The 25,330-nt window shown below is 45.9% G+C and overlaps 2 protein-coding genes across 3 annotated transcripts in view; one reads left to right on the forward strand and one right to left on the reverse strand.

Annotated features, from left to right (window-relative positions):
• Nucleotides 1-6,429: 6,429 nt before the first annotated feature.
• BLZF1 (basic leucine zipper nuclear factor 1) lies at nucleotides 6,430-21,002 on the reverse strand. 2 transcript variants are annotated; one of them, XM_066600000.1, is made up of 7 exons: nucleotides 20,918-21,002; nucleotides 18,115-18,170; nucleotides 13,925-14,352; nucleotides 10,464-10,663; nucleotides 9,627-9,755; nucleotides 7,767-7,986; nucleotides 6,430-6,952 (listed from the first exon to the last, which is right to left on the reverse strand). In XM_066600000.1, exons 2-7 carry the CDS (start codon nucleotides 18,119-18,121, stop codon nucleotides 6,770-6,772), a joined length of 1,167 nt encoding a protein of 388 aa, XP_066456097.1. In that variant the 5' UTR covers nucleotides 18,122-18,170; nucleotides 20,918-21,002; the 3' UTR covers nucleotides 6,430-6,769. The 2 variants fall into 2 exon arrangements, with proteins under 2 accessions (XP_066456097.1, XP_066456098.1); XM_066600001.1 differs by lacking the exon at nucleotides 20,918-21,002 and adding an exon at nucleotides 20,469-20,898.
• The window catches only part of NME7 (NME/NM23 family member 7), a 127,548-nt gene continuing 123,205 nt past the window's right edge, over nucleotides 20,988-25,330 (forward strand). The window contains exon 1 of the mRNA XM_066600002.1: nucleotides 20,988-21,121. Coding sequence (XP_066456099.1) covers nucleotides 21,119-21,121 — 3 coding nt within the window. The 5' untranslated portion in view covers nucleotides 20,988-21,118. The remainder of the gene's footprint in view (nucleotides 21,122-25,330) is intronic.

Here is a 25,330-nt window from a genome sequence, read left to right on the forward strand (position 1 = left end):
GCCATGCTGGAGCTAGTTTTCACGCTGGGACAACGATGGTCCGTAGCACCAATCTAGAATGGCCACGATCGAGAGCATTGTTCCAATTACTGCAGATGTCGGAGGAGGTACCGTTGCCTATCTGTTGCACCCACGAGTGCCGCGGACAACCAGGGGGCCTCCACCATCCGGCAGGAGGTTGTCTCTCGATTTTCCTAGCAATTGCTGCGGTTAGAGCACCGTGGGCCGAGACAGCTTCTGACAAGTGTGCAACATGATCAAAAAGTCATCTCCTTGTTATTGTTTCTGTGATTGACTCAAGCCCCGTGCAAGTCTGTATCTCGCTGTTTCTGATGAAGTCGAACTAACGGACACGGAGAATCTGGTATTGGCATCGCATGTGAAAGGACTCCAGATGCTCAGTGGTTTACGACAGCAAAGTCCAGGTCTCTGAGCTGTACAATAATATTGGCATTATGCAGGTCTGGAGGGCACCCAGTGATCACATGACCACCAGATCCACTAGAGGAACGGCACTACCGCTACCTCTATTCCCTACATAGCACTCATTGACTGACCTGCTGAATGCAATATATTCACAGTGGCGTGGATTTAAAGCCCAGGACCAAGCCCTTGTCCTTATCGGGTTAAAGAAAGCTTATTGTACTCTTGCATCAATATCATTTCCTGCACAATATTTTACTTGTTAAAGGAGTTCTCCAGGCAGCGCCGGCTGTCAGTGCGGGGCTGCCCAGGGGCGGAGTGGAAGCCGCTGCTCCAACCCCTGTGTAGGGATGGCACTCGTAATTGCAGGTGCAACTCTCATTGAAATCAATGGGAGCTGCGCTTGTAATTGCCAGTTTCATCCTCATTGGACTTTGTTTACATGGCTGCATTGGTGATTGGCTTGTATAGCCATGTGACTGCTACATTCAATCAATGGCCTCAGTGACACAAGACCAGTGCGTTCAGTGATTGGCTGCAGAGGTCATATGGGTACAGCCTTGCTGCAACCATGTACAAAAAGCCTGGTGAGGAGAACTAAAGTAACCGTGGGAGGGTATAACATCTATTGTTATTTTCCCCTCAATTTTTTATATCTCGGATAAGACCTTTAATTATTATCTGTTCTATTACAGAAGAACGAAAATAAATGGCTGTAATAGGTTCTGTTTGGCTTTGGTCATGGGTTCAATGATTTTACTGGAAAAACTAGTGCAACATGCTGCACCACTTTTCCCACCATTTTAGACGACGCTTATGATGAAAACAGTCTAGTGGAAATCTGAAGCAAGCTCAATATACACAGTGCTATAGTATACAGGTCTATGGGCAATAGGGCTATATGATGACTTTTGGCCTTGAGAGGGATTGTCTGACCAAAGATTACCGTGTAGCCCTGTGAACTTGCAACATCATTGAGATCAATGGGGTTGCAGTGATAGATGCAGGCTGCCATGATTATGGGTCGTAGGGTTGCAAACAAAAACCCAACCCCAGACATTTTGTGAGCTGCTACTGCTCCAACATGTACTGATACCCCATTGGGAATCTCAGTATGAGCGCAAGGTTGCAGGGCTACACAGAAATCTTTAGTTGTTTAACCCAGCATAGCCAAAATTTGGCATGTAGCCCCAGTCCAATAATGACATTTAAAGCTGCCCCCATTAAAGGGGTTTTCCTGGAATAGACTATTGACGACCCATACTAGCTGATTCGCAGGGGTTCCACTGCTTGGGATCCTTGCGGACCAGTTGATTGAAGCGATAGGGGACTACCTGAGAAATGTCTGCTATGTACAAGAATACATGCCTAGGAACTATAATACTGCCCATAGTGATTCCAAGGGCCTAAGCAAATGAAGAAGCGATACAGGTAACTTTAAAGGGATTTTCTGGAACATTTCAAAATTGAATAGCCAGCACCACATGGCCTATACTCAACCTGGAATATTGCCAGCACTCCATCGCACCCACCAGTCCCAGACAGTCTCCTGCAGTGATGACGTGGCTGCCCACTAAAGACCGCCAATCACTTCTTGCAGATTTTCCAGGGGTGTATTGCTTATTTTTTTTATTATAGGTCATCCCCTGCTGGCTGCTTAATCTTGAAATGTCCCCAACAACCCTTTAAGAAGTGATGATGCCATGTTCTGGGACATCCAAGTGTCCTGTCATTGGTTTTCTCATAAGAATAGGATGTGTTTGGAGAATCGTGGGAGATGACGTATTTGTCAAAGTCATCACATTTCTTTAATCAAGGTCAGTCCCAGCCAGGTCAGACATTGGAGACACCACCATACTCTGCCATGCATTGTAAAATCCACTACATATGTGACACCTATAATCACTAATAACTTCAGAAGGGTCAGTGATCCTGGGATTATTCCAATTGCAGTCAGGAAGACATTCTTTTTTTCCCTTAAATGGGAAAGTTGGATTGTATTTATTTCATTGGGATTTTTTGCCTTCCTCTGGATCAACATTGGGGGTAGCGGTAATAGGCTGAACTGGATGGACATATGTCTTATTTCAGCCTTACATACTATGTTACACAGTATTAATGTAGCTCTTTGCATACCACTGGTCATGCTTCCCGGCCGGTTAGACATGACATTTTCTTAGGTGGCAAAACACCTTGAGAACTCTGCAAGGGACAAGTCTATTTATGATATAAAAACCATTACTAGAAACATGTCCATGCCTTGTGCACTGGTTTATGATCATGCTTTTTCATATATATATATATATATATATATATATATATATATATATATATATATATATATATCTCTCACACACCTGGCAGCCACTCCCATTCATTTGTAGTTGATGGTCATATATTCTTCCCACCTACTGTAGACAAGGTGGTTGGTGGTGGTGGCGGCTATACGGTCAGTGACTTGTAGCATTGTCTTGCTTAGGGTGATTCTGGTTTTTACAGCAGCCGCGTCAACCAGTGGGCACCGAGCAGGTATTTGATGAGACCATGACTAAGGTCCTCTTTTCTCCTCACTTTCCCCCCTCCCTGGTCACTCTGCTCCCCTTGGCTCCCGTGACTCGCTCACACTGATAGATTTGTCCTAATTTGCTAACTCTTTGGCACCCTGGTGCCCACGCTGGAGTCCTGCTGTGAAGACTACAATTACTTCCCCAGAGTACTGGATTGCACAAAAAAGGCAACTAACTGAAACTTTATGGTGCTGCCACTTACCAATCAATGGTACTGCCACCGTGTCACTCAAAGCATTTCTATGGAAAGTGGCAATCACTGAAGCAGCTATCTAGCTCCAGCCTTACTTTTATGGAGGCAGGTAAATGTATGACAATGTTGGATGCTTCAAAAGTTGTGTTGAAAGAGACTCTGTCACCATCCTTTTGCATCCCTCTCTGAGGGCAGCACAAGGTAGTAACAGTCACACCGATCACACGGATATGTCTTCTGTATGGATCTGTGTAATAGTGTTGAAGAAACTTACATTTGATCAGTAGCAGCACATGCATAGAGGACTACAGGAAGTAGTCCTGGATATCCATGAGCTGTAGACTTGCTACACCCTCCAGCCAATGATTGACTGCTGTCTGCCTATTACTGTGCAGAGAGATTGCTGCCACACATTGGCTGGAGCGCAGAGTGTAGAAATCACTGCAGCGCTCAATGCACCAATCAAGCCATCATATTGAATGGCTGTGATTGGTTCAAGCGCTGCAGTGATTGGTTCTCGTGCGCCGCGGCTCAGCCAATCAGAGCCAGTGCTTCTTGGGGGTGGGGTTTTTCAACCTCTGACCAGGAAGCGCTGGCTGAAAACTACAAGCAAGTGTGCCATAGCTGGAGAGAAGAAGTACGTCAAAGCGGGCAGCACATGTTAGGTAATGTATTGTTATTATTTTATTTTTATTTTTTTAAGGCAGATAGGGCTTATTTTAGGCATAAACAGCAGGACTTACCTCCTGTAAATGTTCATGCCCATGGACGGAGTGGGATACGTCCGCAGTTTTACGCCACGGGAGTACCATGATTGTAAGCAAAACCGTCTCCACCGCTGATCGTGGAATATTGCACGTTTTTCCGCGGTCTGCATCAAGGCTATATTGAACCATGGTACAAATCAGTTCATGGGCAATAGTCCTAAAAGTTGTATCGCAGCGCGTTTTTGTGCAATGCAACACAAAGGAAGGCTCCACAGGGAAACATGGGCTACAAAACATCAGTAATGTGAAGGAACCCATTGGAAAGCACGGGCTTCACATTATATGCGATTTGTAACGCTGTCGCATCGTGAGAAAAAAATAAAAAAAAAAACACAAGATTTGTCACCCATGGCCAATCGTTATATCGTCGCAAGAAAATTACAGCAAAACCATGACTTTCTTCCCGCAATTTTTGTGCGTCAGTGCTGCTTTTTCTCACAAAAACATCACTGCCACTTATGATTTTCTCGCATTTTTTCCCCCACACGATTTTCCCGTGAATTTGTAGCGCAAAAGTCAATAGGACTTTCTAATGTTAAACACGCATTGCATAATAAAACGCAGAAAGATAGAGCACGCCATGACCTTTTATTTCTCCTCGCAACATCGGAGTGAAAACATCGGTAATTTGAAGGAAACCAGTGAAAATCATTGGTTTCATAATTCTGCGTTTTCACTCACTCACATCGCACGATTTTTTGGGCTGTGTGAAACCACCTTTACAGTCAATTCTTTACTGTGTTTTTTTTCCTACACTAGGGCAAAATGCAAGGAATTTGTCAAGCGTTGTGCAGCAGTTTGAACAATTTGTGCAAGAAAAGACTTCAATTATGTTCACAAAAATTACACCAACTCCACACTGGAGTCCATGTGCGCAAAAACTGAGCGACTTTTTAAAGAGTCACAAATAGGTATCCTAAAAATGGAGTCCAACTAAACCACGCCCCTTCCCCAAGATAAAAAAACTAAACTGCTGGGCACGTTGCAAAGGAGCAAAAACCAGGAGCAACAATACGAAGAATCAAGAGGAAAAAAACGGAGGCTTAAAAAAAGCTGACGGAGAGCTCTCTGCCTTTTCGTGTAACTGGCACGCCTTGTTGCCATTTGTAAAATGCTGGGCACTAGTGTGGTCCTTATTTTTCAACTTTCTAAAAGTGTACCCCCCTATCTCATTGCAATCAACAAAAATGTGATCTGTGCAAAATTTTAGCTCAGTCATTTTTGATCGGACAACTGGGAGGCGACCCTTATCGATCATGAAGTATTCAACGCAGTGACAGCACCGCAGATATCGGAGCACTCGTACTCGCCAATTTCCGGTGCAGTCATTGAAATGAACGGAGCTACGACTGATGCTTCATGCAGGGACCATCGGCACTCTCCTTCTCAGGATTGTTGGGGATCCCAGCTAAAGAATAACTTTATACTTTGGTGAAACCCCTTTAAATAAGCGTAGACCAAGGAGATGAGAGCTTGTTTAAATGGCCTTTACAGAGGCCGATGCCGGCTGCGTGGGAGACGAACAGTCGTTTCAGATGCAGCATCATTGTTGACAGTGTCCTTAGTTCACATGGGAAGCTGTGCCGCTGACACGAACATTTTTTCTGCAGCATAAAGAAAGATGCAAAAACCGTATAACAACAACCTAAGTTGGCGTGAGTATATAAAGGACTACAAAAAAAACTGGTGGCTTGGCACAGCGCTCAAAATTTTCTTTTTTTGAAAAAACGAACTCGCAATCATTTGTGCTCGTGCAGTCTGTTTAGACAGGCAGATAATCGTTGAGATTCACTCTCCTCTGCTTCCCATTCCTATGTGAAACACTGAGCGGTGAGCGTTTAAACGTAACGGGAAGTGAACGAGCCGCCGATTTTTATGTTGGCTGAAATTGAACAAAGAACAAAAAAGTACACAATGGCTCGCGTTTAGACATAACGATTATCGCGCATTTTCGGTCGTTCTAACAATTTTTTCAACGCTAATCGGTGGCTGGGTTCACACAGGGCGGATTTGTTGCGGTTTTGCCGCAGAAGAACTGCGTCTGCGGCAAAACCGCTTCAAAGGTTATTTTTGTCTTGCGGATTTTCTTGTGGAAAAATCCGCAAGCGTGTTTTTTCCACAGCGCTTTAACTTTTGCAGCGTATTTTGGTGCGTCAATAGAGGTCTATGGACAAAAAAGCGCTGCGGAAAAGACAAGAATGGACATGTTGTGTTTTGAAAAACCGCACCGCAGTTGCATTTCTGCACTGCGGAAAAAATCCGTCCTGTGAGAACAGCTTTTTGCCCAAACACATTTGTGCCGCATTGCACTGCAATCGCAGCGGTTTTGCCGCAGTGCGGATATGCAACGGCAATCCGCGGCAAATCGGCCCTGTGTGAACCCAGCCTAATCGGTACGTCTGAACGGGCCTTTGGGATCCGTTACTTACAGCACTCATGTAACGAATACTCTCATTTTTGTTTTTAGAATATATACCAGTCAGAATGTAACACTGCATTTTAATAAGACCCTTTAAGTTACAACAAATACTGTTTGAAAACACCGCAGATGAAATAATGATAAAAGAAGACTGAAGAGGAAAAGAAAACAAAAGAATGCATTTTGGAATGACCTAGTTGTGTTGAAAAACCTCAAAACCGTCCATTATCTAGATAGTCCATACCTAGATTAAAAAAATATATAGCTTAAAACTCTTCTAGAACAGTCTATTCATTATTTCCTTCTATTCAAGTCTTATTGCACAAAGCCGGGCGCCCTTGTCTCATGCCTGAGGAGAGAAATTATTGCCATTTCACTAGCATTGTCTTCACTGCAAGTCCTATAGAGCGATCAGTTCTCCCTGGCAGTGATTGCAGCAATTGAAGGTGATGTTCTCATATCTGGTGTAGGGGTGAAATCGTCCAATACTTTTTTTAGCTGCTAAGAAAGACGGTGAAGACTCCGAGAAGGAAATATCTGGAGACGTCTCGGAACATGCAATAAGGACCTGAGCCTTCAGTATCTGAAACACATGAAATGTACCAATTGTCTGATCAGAACACTGAGAATATTAGCAGACTAAGGGTGAATATTCACATCTGATGAGCCCTGTATACCAGGATATTGAATGTACAGAGGCTGCACTTCTCACTACTGTCAACAGATGACAGGCACCGGTTACAATTCTGTAGTCTGTCAATGAGGACAGTAAGGCCTCATGTCCACTAGGAAATTCGGGCCCGAGTGGATTCTCCATGCAGAATCCCGCAGCGGGTCCCTCCTTTCCCGCGGACATGAGGCCTCAAAATAGATGTTACTTACCTGTTCGGACGCTGCAGGTTCCAGTCCGTCGCGGCCGAATCTTCTTTGCTTCTGCCAGCGGATGTGCTCGGCACGCCGGCAGTGTGCCGCGCGCATGCGCCGTGCAACCTTTTTTCTTTTTTGAACTCCTGCTCTCCCGTGCTGGAGAGCAGAAATTCAGCTGCGGGTGTGCCATGGATACGGACGGCTTCCATAGGCTTCAATGGAAGCCTGCGGGAGACCCGCAGAAAATGGAGCATGCTGCGCGTTTTCCCGCACGTGCGATCCGCGCGGCAGGGAAAGTTGAAATCCGCAGGTATTTACTTACCTGCGGGTGTCCAATGCATCCCTATGGGGGCGGATCACGCGTGCGGGATACCCGCGCGGATTTGGTAATTCTATTTGTCCAGTGGACATGAGGCCTCAGATGTTGCCGTTATGCAAATCACGTCAGTGACAAAAAAAAAACAAAAAAAACAATGTCACATGGTGACTAATCTATGAAATTTTCTCAGAGAAAAGAAAGTAAAATTTACCATTTCTGCCATTTTTTCCGCAGGAGTGTTGCAAAATTCGGTTGTTTGTGAAGCTTGTTTGGGGCACTCTGATCCAGTATTTCCAATAAGGTGGGACTTTACAGCCACTGACAGCTTCTGATTTGCTGCCACGAGCTCTGTGATAGAGTATGGTTGAGCGATGGGGTAATAGGTCTGCTGTCTTCCCCACTGCAGAGAGACAAGAAGTTCCTCTAACACTCTGTAGGGAAAAAAAACATAATACGTTCAGTGTCATAGGTATGTGCACTGGTGGGTATACAGCAGTCCTTGAAAGTTTGTGAACCCCTAAGATTTTTCCATATTTCTCGCCTAAAACCACATCAGGTCCCTTTCACAACATTTCTATAGGATTAAAGTCAGGACTTGGACTTTCCAAAACTAAGGTTATTCTTCTTTAACCCCTTAATGACGCGGGCATTTTTCTTTTTCCATTTTCGTTTTTTCCTCCCCCCTTTAAAAAAATCATAACTCCTTTATTTATCCATCCACGTCACTATATGAGGGCTTGTTTTTTGCGGGACGAGTTGTATTTTTCAATGGTGCTATTTAAAGTACCATATAATGTACAGAAAAACTTTAAAAAAATTCTAAGTGGAGTAAAATGAAAAAAAAACGACATTTTGCCATCTTTTAGTGCGTCTTGCTTCTACGGTGCACAAATGGCAACAAAAACGACATGATAACTTTATTCTATGGGTCGGTACGATTACTACGATGCCAAACTTGTATAGGTTTTTTTTTACTATACTCCTCTTTTTTTTTTTTAAAGACATAAAATTTTTTTCAATTATTTTCTGCGGTCATTTTGTGCGCGCAATAACTTTTTTATTTTTCCGTCGACGTAGTTGAGCAAGGTTTCATTTTTTGCGGGATGTCCTGTAGTTTCTGATAGCACCATTTTGGAATACATACGACTTTTTGATCGCTTTTTATTGCGTTTTTTCTGGGAGACAGGGTAACTAAAAAAATGCATTTCTGGCGTTCTTCACTTCTTTTTTCGAACGACGTTCACTGTGCGGGAAAAATTATGTGGTACTTTGATAGTTCGGACTTTTACGGACGCGGCGATACCAAATACATATTTTTTATTTATTATTTAGATTTTTTAATAATAGATATGGCAAAAGGGGGGTGATTTAAACTTTTACAACTTTTTTTTTTTTTCAATTAAAAAAAAACTTTATTGATTTTTTTTTAACTTTACTTTGAAGTCCCCCTGGGGGACTTTAAGATGCGATGCTTTGATCGCTCCTGCAGTATGACGTAATGCTATAGCATTACGTCATATTGCTTTTTGACAGGCAGCCTATGAAGCCACCCCACGGGGACGGCTTGATAGGCAGTCTGCTAAGGCAGCCCTGGGGCCTTTCATTAGGCCCCCGGCTGCCATGACACATGCACGGCTCTCCCGATCTCACCGCGGGGGAGCCGTGCGGGACCCCCGAACATCGTTCGGGGGATTTAAATGCCGCTGTCAGAATTGACAGCGGCATTTAAATGGTTAATAGCCGCGATCGGCCGCGCGGCCGCTCGCGGCTATTGCCCGCGGATGTCAGCTGTTATAAACAGCTGACATCCGCACTGTATGAAGAGAGGTTGCACCGCAACCTCTCTTCATACATACCCCGACGCTCCATGACGTACCAGGTACGTCATTGGTCGTTAAGGGGTTAACCGGTCTCTTGTAGGACGACTTGTGTGCTTTGGGTCAATGTTTAAACTAATGAGGTGAGGGCACAACACTATGCATCAAAATATATATAAAGATACAAAACAGCCAAAACTCGAGATCATCATCCACTTTACATTTAAACAAAAAAAAAAAAACCAAAAACTTACTTTTGAGTTTCAGACATTTCTTGGCGGTACTGGTCCCTTTCACTTAACAAATCTTGAAGTGCACTTTGGGCCTCCCTATTTTGCCTCTGAAGATTCACCCTTATGTTGGTCAATTCATCAGCCATAACTCTGCAACAGAGGGTATATAAATATCATTATGCCACACATTTTATATAGTAACAGTATAATGGGGTTATTCTGGTCCAGCAGTTTATACCATTTCTAGTATAGTGTCAGAAAGGCTCATCTCTTGGTTTACGCTTTAGGGTGGCTGCACATAGAGTCGGATTCTGCATGCGGGAGCCTGCAGGGGAATCCGGCTCTAACCCCGTGTACCTGTCTTTATTCATTATCTGTACTGCAGATGGTCCGGACAGTGATCCGTCAAACATGCGCAGTACAGTTTTTTGTTTTGTTTTAAATGTTTATTTTTCCCCCTCCTTTGCTAGGCAATGACGCGGGTACCCACAACCTATCCGCAATGTCAATTATGGAAGGGCCGCAGGTCGGACAGCTTCCACTGACTTCAATGGAAGCAGTCCGTGCGGAATCCGCACTGAAATAAAACATGCTGCAATTTTCCCTCCGTGAGCAGAAATCGCAATTGGTTTTCACTCGTGTGCAGGAGGAAGCACTTTTCCATAACATGTTAAGAACGTTTGTTTCGTTGGATCCGCGGTGTGGACATCCGCTACGGATTCCACAATACAAACCCGTTCATGTGCAGGCGGCCTTATATAGTTGAATTAAAATATTAGCCATATATTTTTTCCATTGTGTAAAATCTATGCATCAAAATGAACTATTAAAGTTATGCATATGTATGATTTAAGTTACCGGCTGGCAAGAAACTTGCTTCTCCATACGTCACACTGAATGGACATGCGTTCTAGCTGCTCCGAGAGCTGGGCTCTATTCCGTGCCAACGCTTCATTCTCTAAAATGAGCTGGTTCTTTTCTCGAGCAATGCGCTCAAAGTGATACTGCAAATCATCGCCGACGGAGGCCACCAGCAGCTTCTTCAGCTCCCTGTTAACCTGTAAAAAGATAGATGGTTGTTCATGAACCACATTCAGTAAACGATCATGAAGGCTGAGAGGATTCACAAATCAGTAAGTGTCAAAATCTCATTAAAGAGTATGAACAACTTGTAGTGAAATTATTATAGAATTTAACTGTTCATTTGATTCCTAAATACAAAAACGAGTAACTATAACAGTCTACATTCATGTCCATACGTAGATCCTGTGCAACCTCTTCACTAAGCTGGCTGTCCTGCTGCTTCTGACACAGATCTGACAGCGGTTTGCACCCGGCTGTGTCAGTTTTCTCTGCTCTCATCCTCCCTTCACTTAGTGTTATGGTCCTTTTATCGCCACGGGGAACGCAATGCAAAAATGCCCGTGGACACGCAGCCTTACTTTCAATTGGGCCAGCACTACTGTCACCGGCCGCATTGAAAACAATGGGTCTGCAATGTGAGATCACACAGGCAGATAGAACATGCTGCGACTTCTTTCCCGCACAGCATCGCGTTGCCATGTGGGAAGACATTGCTCATGCGTATGACCCCATTCAAAAGAATTTGTGCGTCTCAAAACGCAGAAATCTTGCATGATTTTCTCGGCCACGTGAAGCCGACCTAAATGTAGAGAAAAAAAAAGTGATAGGGACAATACAGTGTAAAGAATGACAAATAACAAATATTAAGGTGATAATTCACAACCTCCTGAAAGAAAGTTATCCCGGCTCCTTCCTGACATGAACTCATACGCTGAATATCAGATGCCGGGGCGCACGGTGAACACCATTAAACCTTTAAGACGTGACTCTTTCTACAGCCGGTGTACCCGTGCTGGCGAGCGGTGAAAGTGCAGTCACACACCTGAAGCTAATCGAATGTGTTAGCGTTAACCTTGAACACATCTGTATTCCTTTTCGGTCACTTACATGTTATTGTGCAGTAGATTTTGAGAACATACATCTTAATAATACTTGGTGTGCAGTTTCCAATGTATTCATATATAGGCTCCCCATCCTCGAGCTGCTAATTGACAGTTTTTTTTCCATTACAGTGCATAAGGAGAAAACTGTCAATCAGCAGCTGCAGGGTGGGAGAGCCTGAATGTCATAAATATATCGGACTCCCATTGACAACCGTGCACTGCAAGGATTAAGATGGAAGTTCTTAAAAATGAACACATAAGTGACAGACCGCTGAAACCGGCATCTGTCACTACTTAATGCCCTCCGAAAGTATAACAGGAGCTACAGGTTCCCTTTAACTGTGCCATATCCGGACATTTTCATCTGACTACTACTGACGTCCATTAAAAAAGCAAGTGTGATTTTTCAGTATCACCTATTATTCAGCACCCGCACACCAGAAACTCATCCAGGTGAAACACATCAAATACTCAGCTGCCGCAGACCTACCGTGCGGTAGTGCAGGGGGACGTTACAGTAAAGCGCTGTGACTGGATGATTTGGTCATTGGGAATGGCTCACTAATCAGCTTAGTTCTCATTAGGCCATATTCACATGGCAGATTTCATTGATTTTCCTCAGGGCTCACGTCCACAGCCAACTTTACACCGCTTATTACATGTGCGATTCACAGCAGCGTAATACACCATGAATTGAGTCAATGGACTTTCATTGATCCATGCACGCATGTGGCCACTGCGACTCGATCCACACGAGAAATAGACTGCAGCATGCTCCATTTCTCTGTGTACCGCACAGTGTGAGCCCTATACATATACCCCAAATTAAAGGTAGTTGGGCCTGGCCCTTTTTGCTGCTCAGCATTGACATCCTCCCACTGAATTTTAGAACTATCACATGCCATGTTCTTCACGCTTCCAGTCTTACGCTAGAATAGAGAAGCTTCCCGTCTTAACAATTAAATATCTTTCATAGAAGATATCCTGATAGTTTCAAACAGCTGCTTATAAGAAAAAATGCTAGCAGTCCAAGGTGGGAAACTAGACGCCTTCACTGACATGGACATATAGCTTAACCATTACCCTCCGTTAATTTGGAAACTCAGTTCCTCCCCTTATACCCCATCCATCCAGCAATACCCCAAGGCTCAATAACTATCAAAGTGGTGCACACTGGTTGTGTTATTTCTTGTTTCAGATGTTAATGTTATTAATATAATAATCCAAACATTACAAGCTACCGTTAAAATTATGTAGAAAATCTGCGTCCTCGGCCCATATGCTGTATACGAATGTATAATCTATCCTTTGTAATTAACCCTGATGTCCACAACCATAATTACACCTGGATGTTATTGAAAACACCAATAAAAATCATATTACACATGGGCGGCGCTGTCATATGTGGCCCTGCTCTAAAACAGAGAGGAATTTGGGGAAAAAAAAGTGACACTGCGCCTGACCGTATGATACGCGAACATGCTCAGTACACTCGCAGTCATACACAGTCTCTGCCGGCAGACTGCCGTTTACAAAATCAGTAAACCACTGCAGGAAGACCGTAGTCTCTACAGAGCCAATTATTCCACACAAACATTTTAAATCTGCTTTTTGTGGGGAAAAAAATTATATGTCACTTCTTAAAACGCAAAAACCATGCCAGGAAATCTGCACAAGCACTCCTGCTGCTAGAATGGGCTAAATCCACGTGTGGGTGCTACATGCGCAAATCTGCAGCACAAATCCACGGCTCAGCAGGAGATTAAGGTATAATCAATGTGTAAAAATCAGACGTAGATCCTGCCCATGTGAGCGTATAATACCCGTAGAGAGCAGCGTCTGGAACACATTTAAGAGGACTTTCCTTCATCAGTCCGTTAGTATAAGTGGAGATTCACGCATGGAGATTTTAGCCAGAGACTGGAGTGGAATCCGCAGCTGAAACCGCATGTCAGACATTTGGCTGCAATAGCGGATTTTGGTACAGATTTTCATACGGCCTTAGATCAGAAAAAATACTTGAAGTGTTAACTCATCCTACATGATCCACGCTCTCACTCTTTTGCATCCACTCCTGTGTTTGGCTCAAAAAACCTGAGTGTAAACCCAATCTTAAGGTGCTTTTACACGGAACGATCATTCGGATTCCTTTGATCCAGCAAGAATCCGAACGGTTATCGTTAGAGTGCACCGACTGAACGACAAAAGAGAAGTCGCTCACTTCCCGTTTGTCTTCAGTTTCTGCATGCAGGAACTGAACGAAGGACCGGCCCGTGTAACCAGGCAGTCGCTCACTCATGAACGACTGCCTGTTTACTGTGAATGGAGGCATTAACAGATATATAGTCTTACTTCAGTCTGGACTTTCAGCTGGTTGGAAAGACCTTCCTTGTCTTGTAGTAATCGCCTCTCAGAATTCTTCAGTTTTTCTAGAGTGCTTTTCATTTCGGAGAGCTGTTTCCATGGCTCGGTGACACAGTCCAGCACTTCGGCTTTAATATGTCCATTCACCTCCTGTAGCTTAGCCTGTTTAGTCAGAACTGTGTGGGTTATTGCTGATTTAGGGATGATAAGGCGGACTGCTTCTATCTCAATTACTTTTTCGGTCTGGATTCTGCCCAGCTGAAGGACACCGGGACTTATGGACTGTGCTGGAGAACCTTTCCTTTTCGGGCTGTGACCTGTCTTGGTGTGCGATGTTGTGATCTCTACTGACTTCAAAGGCTCTTCAGTCTCCATCCCATCCCCGGTCCCACGGATAGGCGGAGAAGTAGCCATCGCTGAGATAAAATACAAAAATTCATAGTGAGAAAAATGATAAAAATATTTATGATTTGTTACTAAGAGGCTTGAAGTTTACTAATGTAACAACAAAGGACCGCTTATGGCTTGGAGAAGATAAGAGACTGATAATGAGACAGAAAGAAGGGTCCGGACTCATCATTTCCATTCAGATTTACTTTTATTACCCCTGTGGCAGTGTCCTTGAGGAAGGCTCCGTGTGAATAGCGCGGCACGGTATGCTAAATGCTGCATTTGCTTCTGTCGCATTTCAGTTTTGCAGCTTCTCTATTCAATTACATTTGAATGGATGCCAATACAATTCTGTATCTCTTCCTCCAGCTTCTACTATTTCACAATTTTCCACCTTCTGAATCCTCTTGGCAGGTGACACTACTATCCTCCTATGCTATAAATCGTTTACATAATGTATACTAGAAGAGCCTGGACACAAGTGATTTCCCTGCATGTAAGGCTACCAGATTGTCTTTTTCGTGTACTGTCGGTATACAGGTATGTCCAGGAATGCTCATGATTAGTGATGAGCGAGCATATTCGCTAAGGGCAATTGCTCGAGCGAGCATTGTCCTTAGCGAGTACCTGCCTGTTCAGAAGAAAAGGTTCAGCTGCCGGCGGCGGGCGGGGAGCGGCGGAGGAGAGCGGGGAGGAACGGAGGGAAGAGCTCTCTCCCTCTCCCCCCCCGCTCACTGCCGCAACTCACCTGTCACCTGCGCCGGCACCCGAACCTTCTCTGCTGAGCGGGGAGATACTCGCTAAGGACAATGCTCAATCGAGTAATTGTCCTTAGCGAGTATGCTCGCTCATCTCTACTCATGATCGATCTACTGAACATATGGCCCCGATGCATGCAACTGTATAGCATGCAGTTACATACCGTGACATGCAGTATACCTATTCTTGCATGATCCTCTTATTAAAAAGTGTAGGGAACTGTGCTTTTTGGGTATGTTTACACGGGGCGGAGACGCTGCAGAATATCCGCAGTATTTCCGCATCTGAATCAGAGTAAAAATCCACCCATTGGTGTGGATTTTGACTCAAGTCAGCTGCATACTTGCTACTAATTTCAGAAGGTACAGCGCTCACCTCTGAGGTCTTCGGCTGTCAGCGATTCCTTCACCAGGCGCCCGACGATCTGTACTGAGCACAGCGTCGCTGTCCAGCTGATGTGGAAGTGACCAGCGTCACTGTGCGCCCAGTTTAGGCCATCATGTGCCCAGTGAAGGAGGCGCTGACAACCGAAGACTTTGGAGGTGAACGCTGTACCTTCTGAAATTAGATCCTCACCAATTGCAGAGTTAGACTCGGTTTTGGCTGTGGAAATGCCGCAGAATTTGCCACGGAAATTCTGTTGTATTTCCAACCCGTGTGAACATACTCTCCAATACAGTAAAAACACTACAGATTGCTCTGTTCTGCCACATATCAGGCCCATCATACTTGAAGTATAGGTTGGGAGCAGGTCTTAGAGGAAATACCCCACTTGCAAAGGAGGAACAAGGTCTGAACAAAGTCTTATAAAACTATTACATCATTTAGTGGTACACGTTTCTGCAGTCCACTGGATTTAAAGGGAGTGACCAGGACCCCTTTAAAGTCTCTCTACGGAGCCTCAGCTGCTGTACATTGGTTCTGTGTGGTGCTGTATTAAGGAGATCGTCTCTCTAGGAAGATGTGACTCCGGCTGTTGCTATTTCAGCAGAGGAAACTATATAATTAAAGGGAATTTGTCACCACCTCAATACTTGTCCTCTCTGAGAGCAGCATAAAGCAATGACAGGCACGCTGATTACAACATGTCTGTATTATGTACGTGTGTAGCAGCACACAGAAGACTACAGGAAGTAGTCCTGGATATTCATGAGCTGCAGGCTAACCCCACCCCTCAGTGACCGATTTGATAGCTGTCCATAAAGAGACATCTGTGAAATAGTGGCTGGATGGGACTAACCTGCAGCTTCTGAATACTTAGGACTACTTCCTGTAGTCCTCTGTGTGATGCTACTGATAGAATGTAAGATTCTGACTAAATGCTTCACAGAAACATAAGACAGACATAAGGCTACAATCAGCGTACTTGTTATTATGTACTTGTCCTCAGGCGGTAATAAGATTCCTTTTAAATGTTTTTCTCACATCAAAACCCACTCAGGGAGGATTCACACGTATCGGAAATGCTGCAGATACGCCACCTAATCCACAGCATCTCTGCATTAACCCTTTGCAATCCATTTTTGGAATCAGGGTTTCCTAGGGGGCTTACTCTTTCTGACATTATACAATGACGCCATCTGCTGGCTAGAGCCAGTACTGCGGTATGGACATGCTGGAGAGGCCCCCTGACAACAGAGCAGCCAGTAATCTACAGTAAGAATACCCTGCCGGACGCCTTCTGACATCAGAGCTGTACAGCCTTCAATCAGAATGTCTTTAGACGTCAGAGTGGATTGGAAAGGGCTAAAATCTGCATCACTGGTGGCAAAACAGACCCGGATTCAGTTTGGATACACAGCTCATTTCAGCCACAGGTCCGCAGCCAAAAATTTTTAGCTACAGGGATTACTTAACTCCCATTAGACCCCCATGATATTTTCATAGGGGGAGCCAATGGGTTGTTACGGCACCCAGAGGCTTGAAGATGTGTCTGCCAGGTATGGTGGCCTGTGAGGAATAGCCTACGTGCTAGCTTCATAGGATTTAAATTAGACTGATCTAAGGCTCGCTGCATGCAGGCAACGCTCTCAGCAATACTCGCTCCTGTCTAATAGTGCAGGAGCGAGTATCACTGGGATGAGCTGCCGGGCATTGCTTGCCCAACAGCGCGTACCGTGTAATGGGGGCATTACTATCAGCTACAGACCTGCACCAATGGTGTGGACATGATGGGCATTTTGGTGCAGATCTGCAGCATTTCTGCTATGTATAAATGCACCCTTAGGCATCATGTCCATGGGCAAATTAGGAATTACAATCTGCAGCGTTTTTCCTGCACGCGGATCCGCGCCCCATAGGAATGCATTAGACACCCGCAGGTAGTTAAATACCTGCGGATGTCATTTTTCCCTGCAGGCGCGGGTCCCGTGTGCAGGAAAAAATCTGGACATGCTCCATTTAGGTGCGGGGACGGCTCCCGCAGGCTTCTATTGAACCCTATGGAAGCCGTCCGGATTTGCGGGAGACGAGCGTCTGAATTAAACTCACCTGCTCCGGACGCTACGGGTCTTCCCTTCTTCGCGGCTTGATCTTCTCTCCGTCGTGGCCGGACCTTCTTTCTTCGGGCCGTTGGACGAGCACATCTGCCGGGTCGAAGAAAGAAGATCCGGCGCGATGGAGAGAAGATCAAGCCGCGAAGAAGGGAAGATCCAGAGCGTGCGGAGAGGTGAGTAAATTGTTATTTTCAGCCCTCATGTCCGCGAGGCAGGAAGGACCCGCTACGGATTCTCCATGGAGAATCCGTAGTGGGCCTGATTTTCCCTGTGGACATGAAGCCATAGGTGGCTGTAAAGAAATTGTCCAAAACTTGAGGAAACTTGCAAGAAATGAAATTTGTGCAACATCCACAAAGGCTCTAGACCAGTATGGATAAGTCATCCAGCTGCAGGTCACCAGCAATAGAACAGTGAACACAACTATTAGTAACTTCTTCCCCCCCTTTATCTGCTCAGTGACTCCTGCCATATTCCTGAGCAGCCGCACACTTAGACATCTGGTAGTCGTACTTTACTAGCAGTATAACCTACCCGTCATGTTGTCTTCCAGCAGTGCGATCTGATGGAGCGATGAGCGGGATGATAGTCTGAAACACAAAATAAAGACACTTTTACATGAAATCATTATCTTTCAGAAAATCGTGCAGTCGAGCGAAAATGAACGATGGATGGTTCGGTCTAAAAGCAGCCAACGACAAACAATAAATCGCTCACTTTTCATTCATTTCATGCAGGACTGAAAACCATCGTCAACTCGTTCCCTTATCTCTCGGTTTAAACAGCGCTCCTTCAGTTGTTTGCAACCCCTTATACAGCGAATGTGAATGACTGAATGATTTCTTGTTTGAACGAGCCAAACATGTATCTGCCTGTATAAATAGCCTGCATGGGTCATGCAGTAGCAGCACGTGCATAGGACCACCAAAAGTAGTCCTGGATATTCATGAGCTGCAAGCTAGCTACACCCACCCCGCCCTCCAGCCATTAATTGAAGGCTGTCTGCTTATTACATTGCATAAACAGAGAGCTGCCAATCAGTGGCTGGAGGGCAGGGTGGGGTGGTTGGGCTAGCCTGCAGCTCATGAATATGCATGACTACTTCTATGGCCCCAATTACAAGCACAGATTATCGCTCAAAATTCGTAAATTCGTTCAAACGGGGTCTTTTGAGCAGTGATCATTGCGTATAAATGCTACCATCATTTGCTTTTCTGCAGAGTGATTTTTAGTTCAGCATGAAAACCATTGTTCAGCTGGCCAGCTGATAGAAGGGACCACACACTGGGATTCTCCCCGGGAGCACTGATGACACTGTTTTCAGCTGCTGTCCAGCAGAAGAACAATGGAGCTGTATGCAGATAACAAACCCCCCACTGTAATCTATATACAGCAAAGGGAGGCTCATTTGCACGCAAATTAGGCTAATAAGCTACTGATAGGTATTAAAGGGGTTGTCTCGCGGCAGCAAGTTGGGGTATACACTTCTGTATGGCCATATTAATGCACTTTGTAATGTTCATCGTGCATTAATTATGAGCCATACAGAAGTTATTCACTTACCTGCTCCGTTGCTGGCGTCCCCGTCTCCATGGTGCCGTCTAATTTCAGCGTCTAATCGCCTGATTAGACGCGCTTGCGCAGTCCGGTCTTCTCCCTTCCGAATGGGGCCGCTCGTGCTGGAGAGCTGCTCCTCGTAGCTCCGCCCTGTCACGTGTGCCGATTCCAGCCAATCAGGAGGCTGGAATCGGCAATGGACCGCACAGAGCCCACGGTGCACCATGGGAGAAGACCCGCGGTGCATCATGGGTGAAGATCCCGGCAGCCATCTTGCTAAGGTAAGTAAGAAGTCGCCGCAGCGCGGGGATTCGGGTAAGTACTAAACGTTTTTTTTTTTTACCCCTGCATCGGGTTTGTCTCGCGCCAAACGGGGGGCCTATTGAATAAAAAAAAAAAAAAGTTTCGGCGCGGGACAACCCCTTTAAGGCTGGTTTACATGGGCAATGATTGCTCCAACAGTTTGAGTGACAGCTTTTAATGATCATTTTGCATAAACTATTAAGTAGCTACTCAGCTACTAAAGAGCAATTAAGTGTGCAAATGAAGGCTTCCCTGAAAGTAGTTAATAGATGGAGGGCTCTTGTCTGCTCTCAGATCCTGTGTTCTCCATGGGAAAACAATGCTATCAGCACTACCCCATTGAGAACTGCTGATAAGGCTGAAAGACGATTGTTAGGTTGAACTGAATTTAAAGATCAGCTAGCAGTGCCTGAAAAGCACACGATGGGCGCACATTTACTCAGCAATTATGGCTGAAACGATCGCCAATTAGTGATTTTCTAGCGCTCATCGGCTGGCCTTAGGTGCCCATTAGTAGTTTATGCAAAAGGATTGCTCAAACTGTCACTCAAGCTATCTTTCGAACAAATTTTCAGCAATTAACTTTGCGTGTAAATGGGGCTTAAAGGCCCATTTACACGGAGAGATCGCTATAAAGCGATAGTTTGAGCGATCATCATTGCGCCGTTCACATTCGCTGTATAAGCCTGTTCTCACGCACAAATCTCGCATGAATATGAGCGCCATTCTTTTGAATTGTATCACACGAGTGATTTTTTGACGCGGTGCGTTAAATTGCGGCAGCGCCCACTGTTTTCAGCGCGGCGGCACAGCATCACACGAGTTCATGCGCGGTTTACCCATTGAAAACACCCCGCAATCTCCTTCCCTGAAGCGAGGCGGTTTAAACATAAAAGCTCCTGGCATCTGCGTGGACGTGGCACGTTGGCGGGCGCCATGTTGTGGTGAGACACTCAGCCAACGTGCGCTGCTCATGGGGACGCAAAGCGGTTTCATCCAACATCTCCCCTCCGGACCGGCAATCTCACCTGTGTGATGGGATCTCAAGGGTTTCCCAGTGACATCGCCTTCACACGGCATGTGGCGCCCATCAACGTCCTAACGGGCGCGGCGGCCCAAAAAGGAAGCCGCCAAGATCTTTCTTTCCCAGCAGCATCACCGCTCATAAGAATCACTGGATTTAAGAGAATGGATGTCGTATTCGCGCAGGTTTTGCGCCCATCGCATCACACAGATCTGGTGCGGGATATCCTTGGTGTGAATAAGCCCCTACACACCGATACTAGCTGCAGTGAGGTCAGTGCAGGGTGTGGAGGCTGGGTGCTCCCGGCACTCCCGGACTTCCGCTTGGAGGAAGAGTCTCCCCGTCCCACAGACTACGCGGGGTAATGGCGGCCCCGACTATATCTGTCTCTATAGAACTCGTCCCGGAGGACACACAACAAGACACCGGCCTCCCGGGGCCGCAGGGACTTACGTGCTCCGCAGACGTCTCCGCTCTGTTGTCAGCAGCACGCCGCCACTACGTCACTTCCGGCGGAGCTGCGTCCGATGACGTTGTGCGTCTGGTGGGCGGAGCCTGTTACGTGACGCTGTACAACGGTTGCCAGGGAGACCCCGGCTAACTGTTAGTGGCAGGTTAGTGACCCCCCGGCAGGAGAGACACCGGCTGATAACCATGGTGAGTGACGTGTAATATGTGTAGTAACGGCAACCGACTGCGGGAACCGTTTATCAGGGCAGTCACCCTGACAGGTCGCCCATAGCAACCAATCACAGCGCGGCCTTCTTCTGTCCAGAACAGTTTAGGAAATGAAAGCTGCGCTGTGATTGGTTGCTATGGGCAACAAGGACAGTTTTGGTAAATGTGGCTGGTAGTATTTACAATTGTGCCTTGTCTGCACTCAGAATGTTAAAGGGCTTCCACGTGTGTGCAAATAAAGTTTATTGAAATGAGTGTTTGGTAGGCTTTGAGGGGGTGTGTGGTTTCAAGTTAAACAATTTATACCGGCAGGGCAAGGGTTAAAGTAGCAATAGACCTTACTTCACTCGTCACCGTCTACCGCTGCGGCCAGTCCGTACGACCCGTCCATGCGAATGTCCTATGAATGGTGGGGGCTCAGACGCTGACCGACCCGCTCAATCCACAGTCTCAGCCGGCCGCCTGCTGCTATGGCAGGGATCGGTGACTCCACGGATCCTTGCTATTAACCCCTTAGATGCCACGATTATTCATCATCAATGTTGATCGCGGCATGTAAAAGGTTCACAGACGGAGGGTGCGCCCTGTGTGATGTCATGAGCTCTCCGCCATGTAATCGAGGAGGACCGATGGGTTAGCCATGGTAACCGCTCACCGGACAATGGCCTCCAGGTCTGCTATGGCTTGTGATCGCTATGAGAAGCGATAATACAGTGCAGTACAGAATGACTGCAGTGTATGATCAGTGAAATCATAGTTTGCAGGTTCAAATCCTATATAAAAACCTAAAAAAGTGGGGAAAAAATCCTTTTTTGTGCACTTTCTCCTCTTTGTCTAAAAGAAAAAATTAAAAAGTGAAATAACTAATGTATGATATTGCCAGATCTGTGATCGTACAATAAATTGATCCCACTTTGGATCCTGCGCAGCAAACAATTTTCGAAAAAAGTTTTTTTTGTGCATAATGAATGGATTCTATTGCGTTTTGCGCGTGCAAATATGATCGTGTAAATCCACCCTAAAGTCGGCTTCACACGGGTGATAAAATTTTGCCAGATTTGTGCGTTGCAAGACGCACAGATTTTGTACAAATATGGACCCCATTCTTTTAAATGGGGTCATACACATGAGCGCAGCGATGCGGGAAATAAATCGCAGCATGTTCTATCTCTATGCATGCTCTCAGTGTTGTCAGTGGGACCGGCGGCAGCATCGCACCGCGTGCTGGGGGAACGCTATGCCAGGTCCACCATTGAGAGCAATGGGAAAAACTCTGTGCTTCGCCACCGCGGCTGACAGCCAAGCATCCTCTGGTCTTTCACATGGTGGGGAGTGCGATACGGGGGGGGGGGGGCTGCAGGATTCACGGCCATATATCGCGCTCGCCCGTGTGAAGTTAGTCTCAGGCTGTATATGAGCTCCACAGATAGCTGCCGCCAGTGTCAGACCTCAGTGGTGCGTGTGGCCATTCCTAAATGCAAATCTTTTTCACTCGTTGCCTAGTTGATTAAGGCCGCCTACACACGACCGTGGCGGAGTCCACATGCGGGATCCCGTGACGGAATCCAACCCTGTGCTCGGCCAGTGACCCCAGCGTACCTGTCCGCCGTCTTTATGTCTGTGCTGCAGATGTGCCGGCTGGCGCACATGCGCAGTGCAGATTATGCTGCGCCGTCGCCAGGCGATGACGCGGATCCTGCGATGATGATTGCGTAAGCCGCACAAAACCGCAGCATTAAAAGTGATTTCTCCTCAGCAAGCGGAAAATTGCAGAGGAGAAATGGGCGACATTTGTTGTAGAATCCGGAAGCAAACGCCTCCTCCGGATTCCACAAGGCAAATTCGCCCGTGTGTAGCCGGCTGTACTTGTATACTTTGGGCGATTGTCTTGTTGCATCACCCAACGTCTCCTCCACTTCTGGACATGGAATGCATCGTTCCCTCAGTGATCACAAGGCGGCCAGCAGTGTAGCCACCACCCATGACCTCCCTGCTCCAGGCGTCACAGTTGGCGGAGGTGTTGGTGTTGGATTGCAGTGTCCTTTTTCCTCCAATCATAATGTGCTAAAGAATTCGACTTCTGTCTTATCTGTCCATGGAACATTTCCCAGAAGCCTTGTAGAACATCCTGGTGGTCTCAGCAGACTTGAGACGGGCTGCATGGTTTATCTGGAGAACAGCAGCCTCCTTCGTGGGGTCTTTCATGACTACAATGCCCCTTCAGTGTCCTTCTAATAGTGGACACATGGATAGAGGTTTTTGCAGTTTGTAGAGCTTCTTTGGGTCATTTGCTGTTGGGTTCTTTCTCGCCTCCACAATTTCCCGCTGTGCTCTTGGAATATTAAAAGGGTGCTGACTCTTACGGAGAGTAGCAAGAGTTCAGAATTTTCTCTATTTGCAGATAATTGTCTCTCTGCAGATTGATGTACACCACAGCCTTTTGTAATGTTTTTGTAGCCATTTCAAGCTTCATATATCTATAACGAGTCTTCTGAGCTCTTCTGAAAGGTGTTTGGCATAATTCGCGAGAACAAGTCTTTCTTGAGAAGAGCAGATTTGTCATTAACCAGGCTTTTGTGTCTTTATTTAATGGGCAAAGCACTAGTGAAACCCAGATTTCATAGCTCTGTGCCTTAAAAGGGTACTCCGGCCTTTTTTTCAACTAATGACCTATGCTCTGGACAAGGTCATCAGTAGTTGATTGGGGATCCACCGGGGGTCGGCCTGCCCAGAGCATGAAGTGGAAAAGCAACGCGGGCAAGACTGATTGGCCCACAAAAGTTCCTGTTCTTACGTGGATAATTGGCCACACTTGTGCATCCACTCTGCATAGAAACTGTCAATTTCTGGTGGTCCCATTCAGCCACAGTAACTATACAGACAAGACTGCTTGCTTACGCCCACCACGTCCGTAGAAGAGGCCCGCACATAGAGCTCTATAGAAGTAATCAGTGCTGTTCTCAAAGCGACATCTAGTGCCAATTTTGTTTGTGTGGGCAAAGGGGTGATTGCCCAGGGGCTTCTATCGTTTCATAGAAAACTCTTTTGAGTCTACTGTAAAACAGCAGAGTATTAAGACTTATCCAACCTTGTAAAACTGATGGCCAGTCCTCAGGATACGCCATCAATAACTGGTGGGAGTTCATCACTTGGGATCCCCTCAATGATCAACTAATGTAAGGGGTGAACCACTCGTATGAGTGCTGTGACCTCTTCAATGTTTACATCTGAGCATGTTTGTTTGCCGTATTACTGATAGCAGCCATTCTCAGTACTATGAGCTTGACCCACTTCAATGGGGCAACCTGTAGTACTCAGAATGGCCACTATATATACAGAACAAACGTGCTGAGATGGTAGCATTACGGAGGCTGCGGCGCTCATATCAGCACTATGGCCCTTTCAATCAGATGATCAGCAGTAATCACAAGCGGTGGCCCATTATGAGAAGATATTGACGCCCTATGGTGAGGGCAAAATGTTGGATTATACGGCACCCATTCAAAAAGGGCGGCCTCCAGGGGTGGGAAAAGTTTTCGTTGTGGCTATTTTGGCATATAGAAAGTGGTTGTCGTAATGACACAACCCTCCCATGCTGTTCCCATCCTACTGGCGTCTGACCTGCAGGCCTCACACCCGGCTACAGAGCCAACGGTGGAACACTGCAGTTAGTGGCCAGCCGAAGGTAGCCAGTGATAGGCTGTGGTGGTTACTTGGCCCTGAGTGATGTCATCAGAAGTGAAGACTAGCAGGATACTGGGCAGCGGGGAAGGGGAATATGGCTTCCTTAAAGGGAACTTGTCCCCCCCCCAAACAGCACAATAAACTAGAGCATTTACATGGGCAGTTTTTCCCACGCGATTTCTCTGCTTGTAGAAATGACGCGGAGAAAGAACCCATTGTTTTCAACGGAGGCCTTTAAATGCGCAATTTTTCTTTTGCAGCGCTGCAAGAAATAGTGATGCGAGTGGAAAAGTGCAGTATGTCCTACTTTTTGGCGATTCTGTTTAAGAATTGCCCTTTGTCAGGTGGCATCGCCCTTGTATGTACATGCGAGTTGCATGCGAGCATGATGTGATTTTATTCTCACGGGGAATAATGGTTGATTTTCACCCACATGAAAATCGTAAGTGCAGTGATGTGAGCGCCATGCGATTTTTCTCTCAAACTGCATCGCCTTCGCATAAA

Source organism: Eleutherodactylus coqui, chromosome 4 (genome assembly GCF_035609145.1).
Source record: "Eleutherodactylus coqui strain aEleCoq1 chromosome 4, aEleCoq1.hap1, whole genome shotgun sequence".
Taxonomy (NCBI): Eukaryota; Metazoa; Chordata; class Amphibia; order Anura; family Eleutherodactylidae; genus Eleutherodactylus; species Eleutherodactylus coqui.

What these genes read in the sequence shown, in the direction of transcription:
- BLZF1 (XM_066600000.1), bottom strand. An exon ending in GAAATGTCTGAAACTCAAAA is followed by an intron (nt 7,987 to 9,626) that starts GTAAGTTTTTGG and finishes TTTTCCCTACAG; the next exon opens with AGTGTTAGAGGAACTTCTTG. An exon ending in CGGAAAAAATGGCAGAAATG is followed by an intron (nt 6,953 to 7,766) that starts GTAAATTTTACT and finishes CATGTGTTTCAG; the next exon opens with ATACTGAAGGCTCAGGTCCT.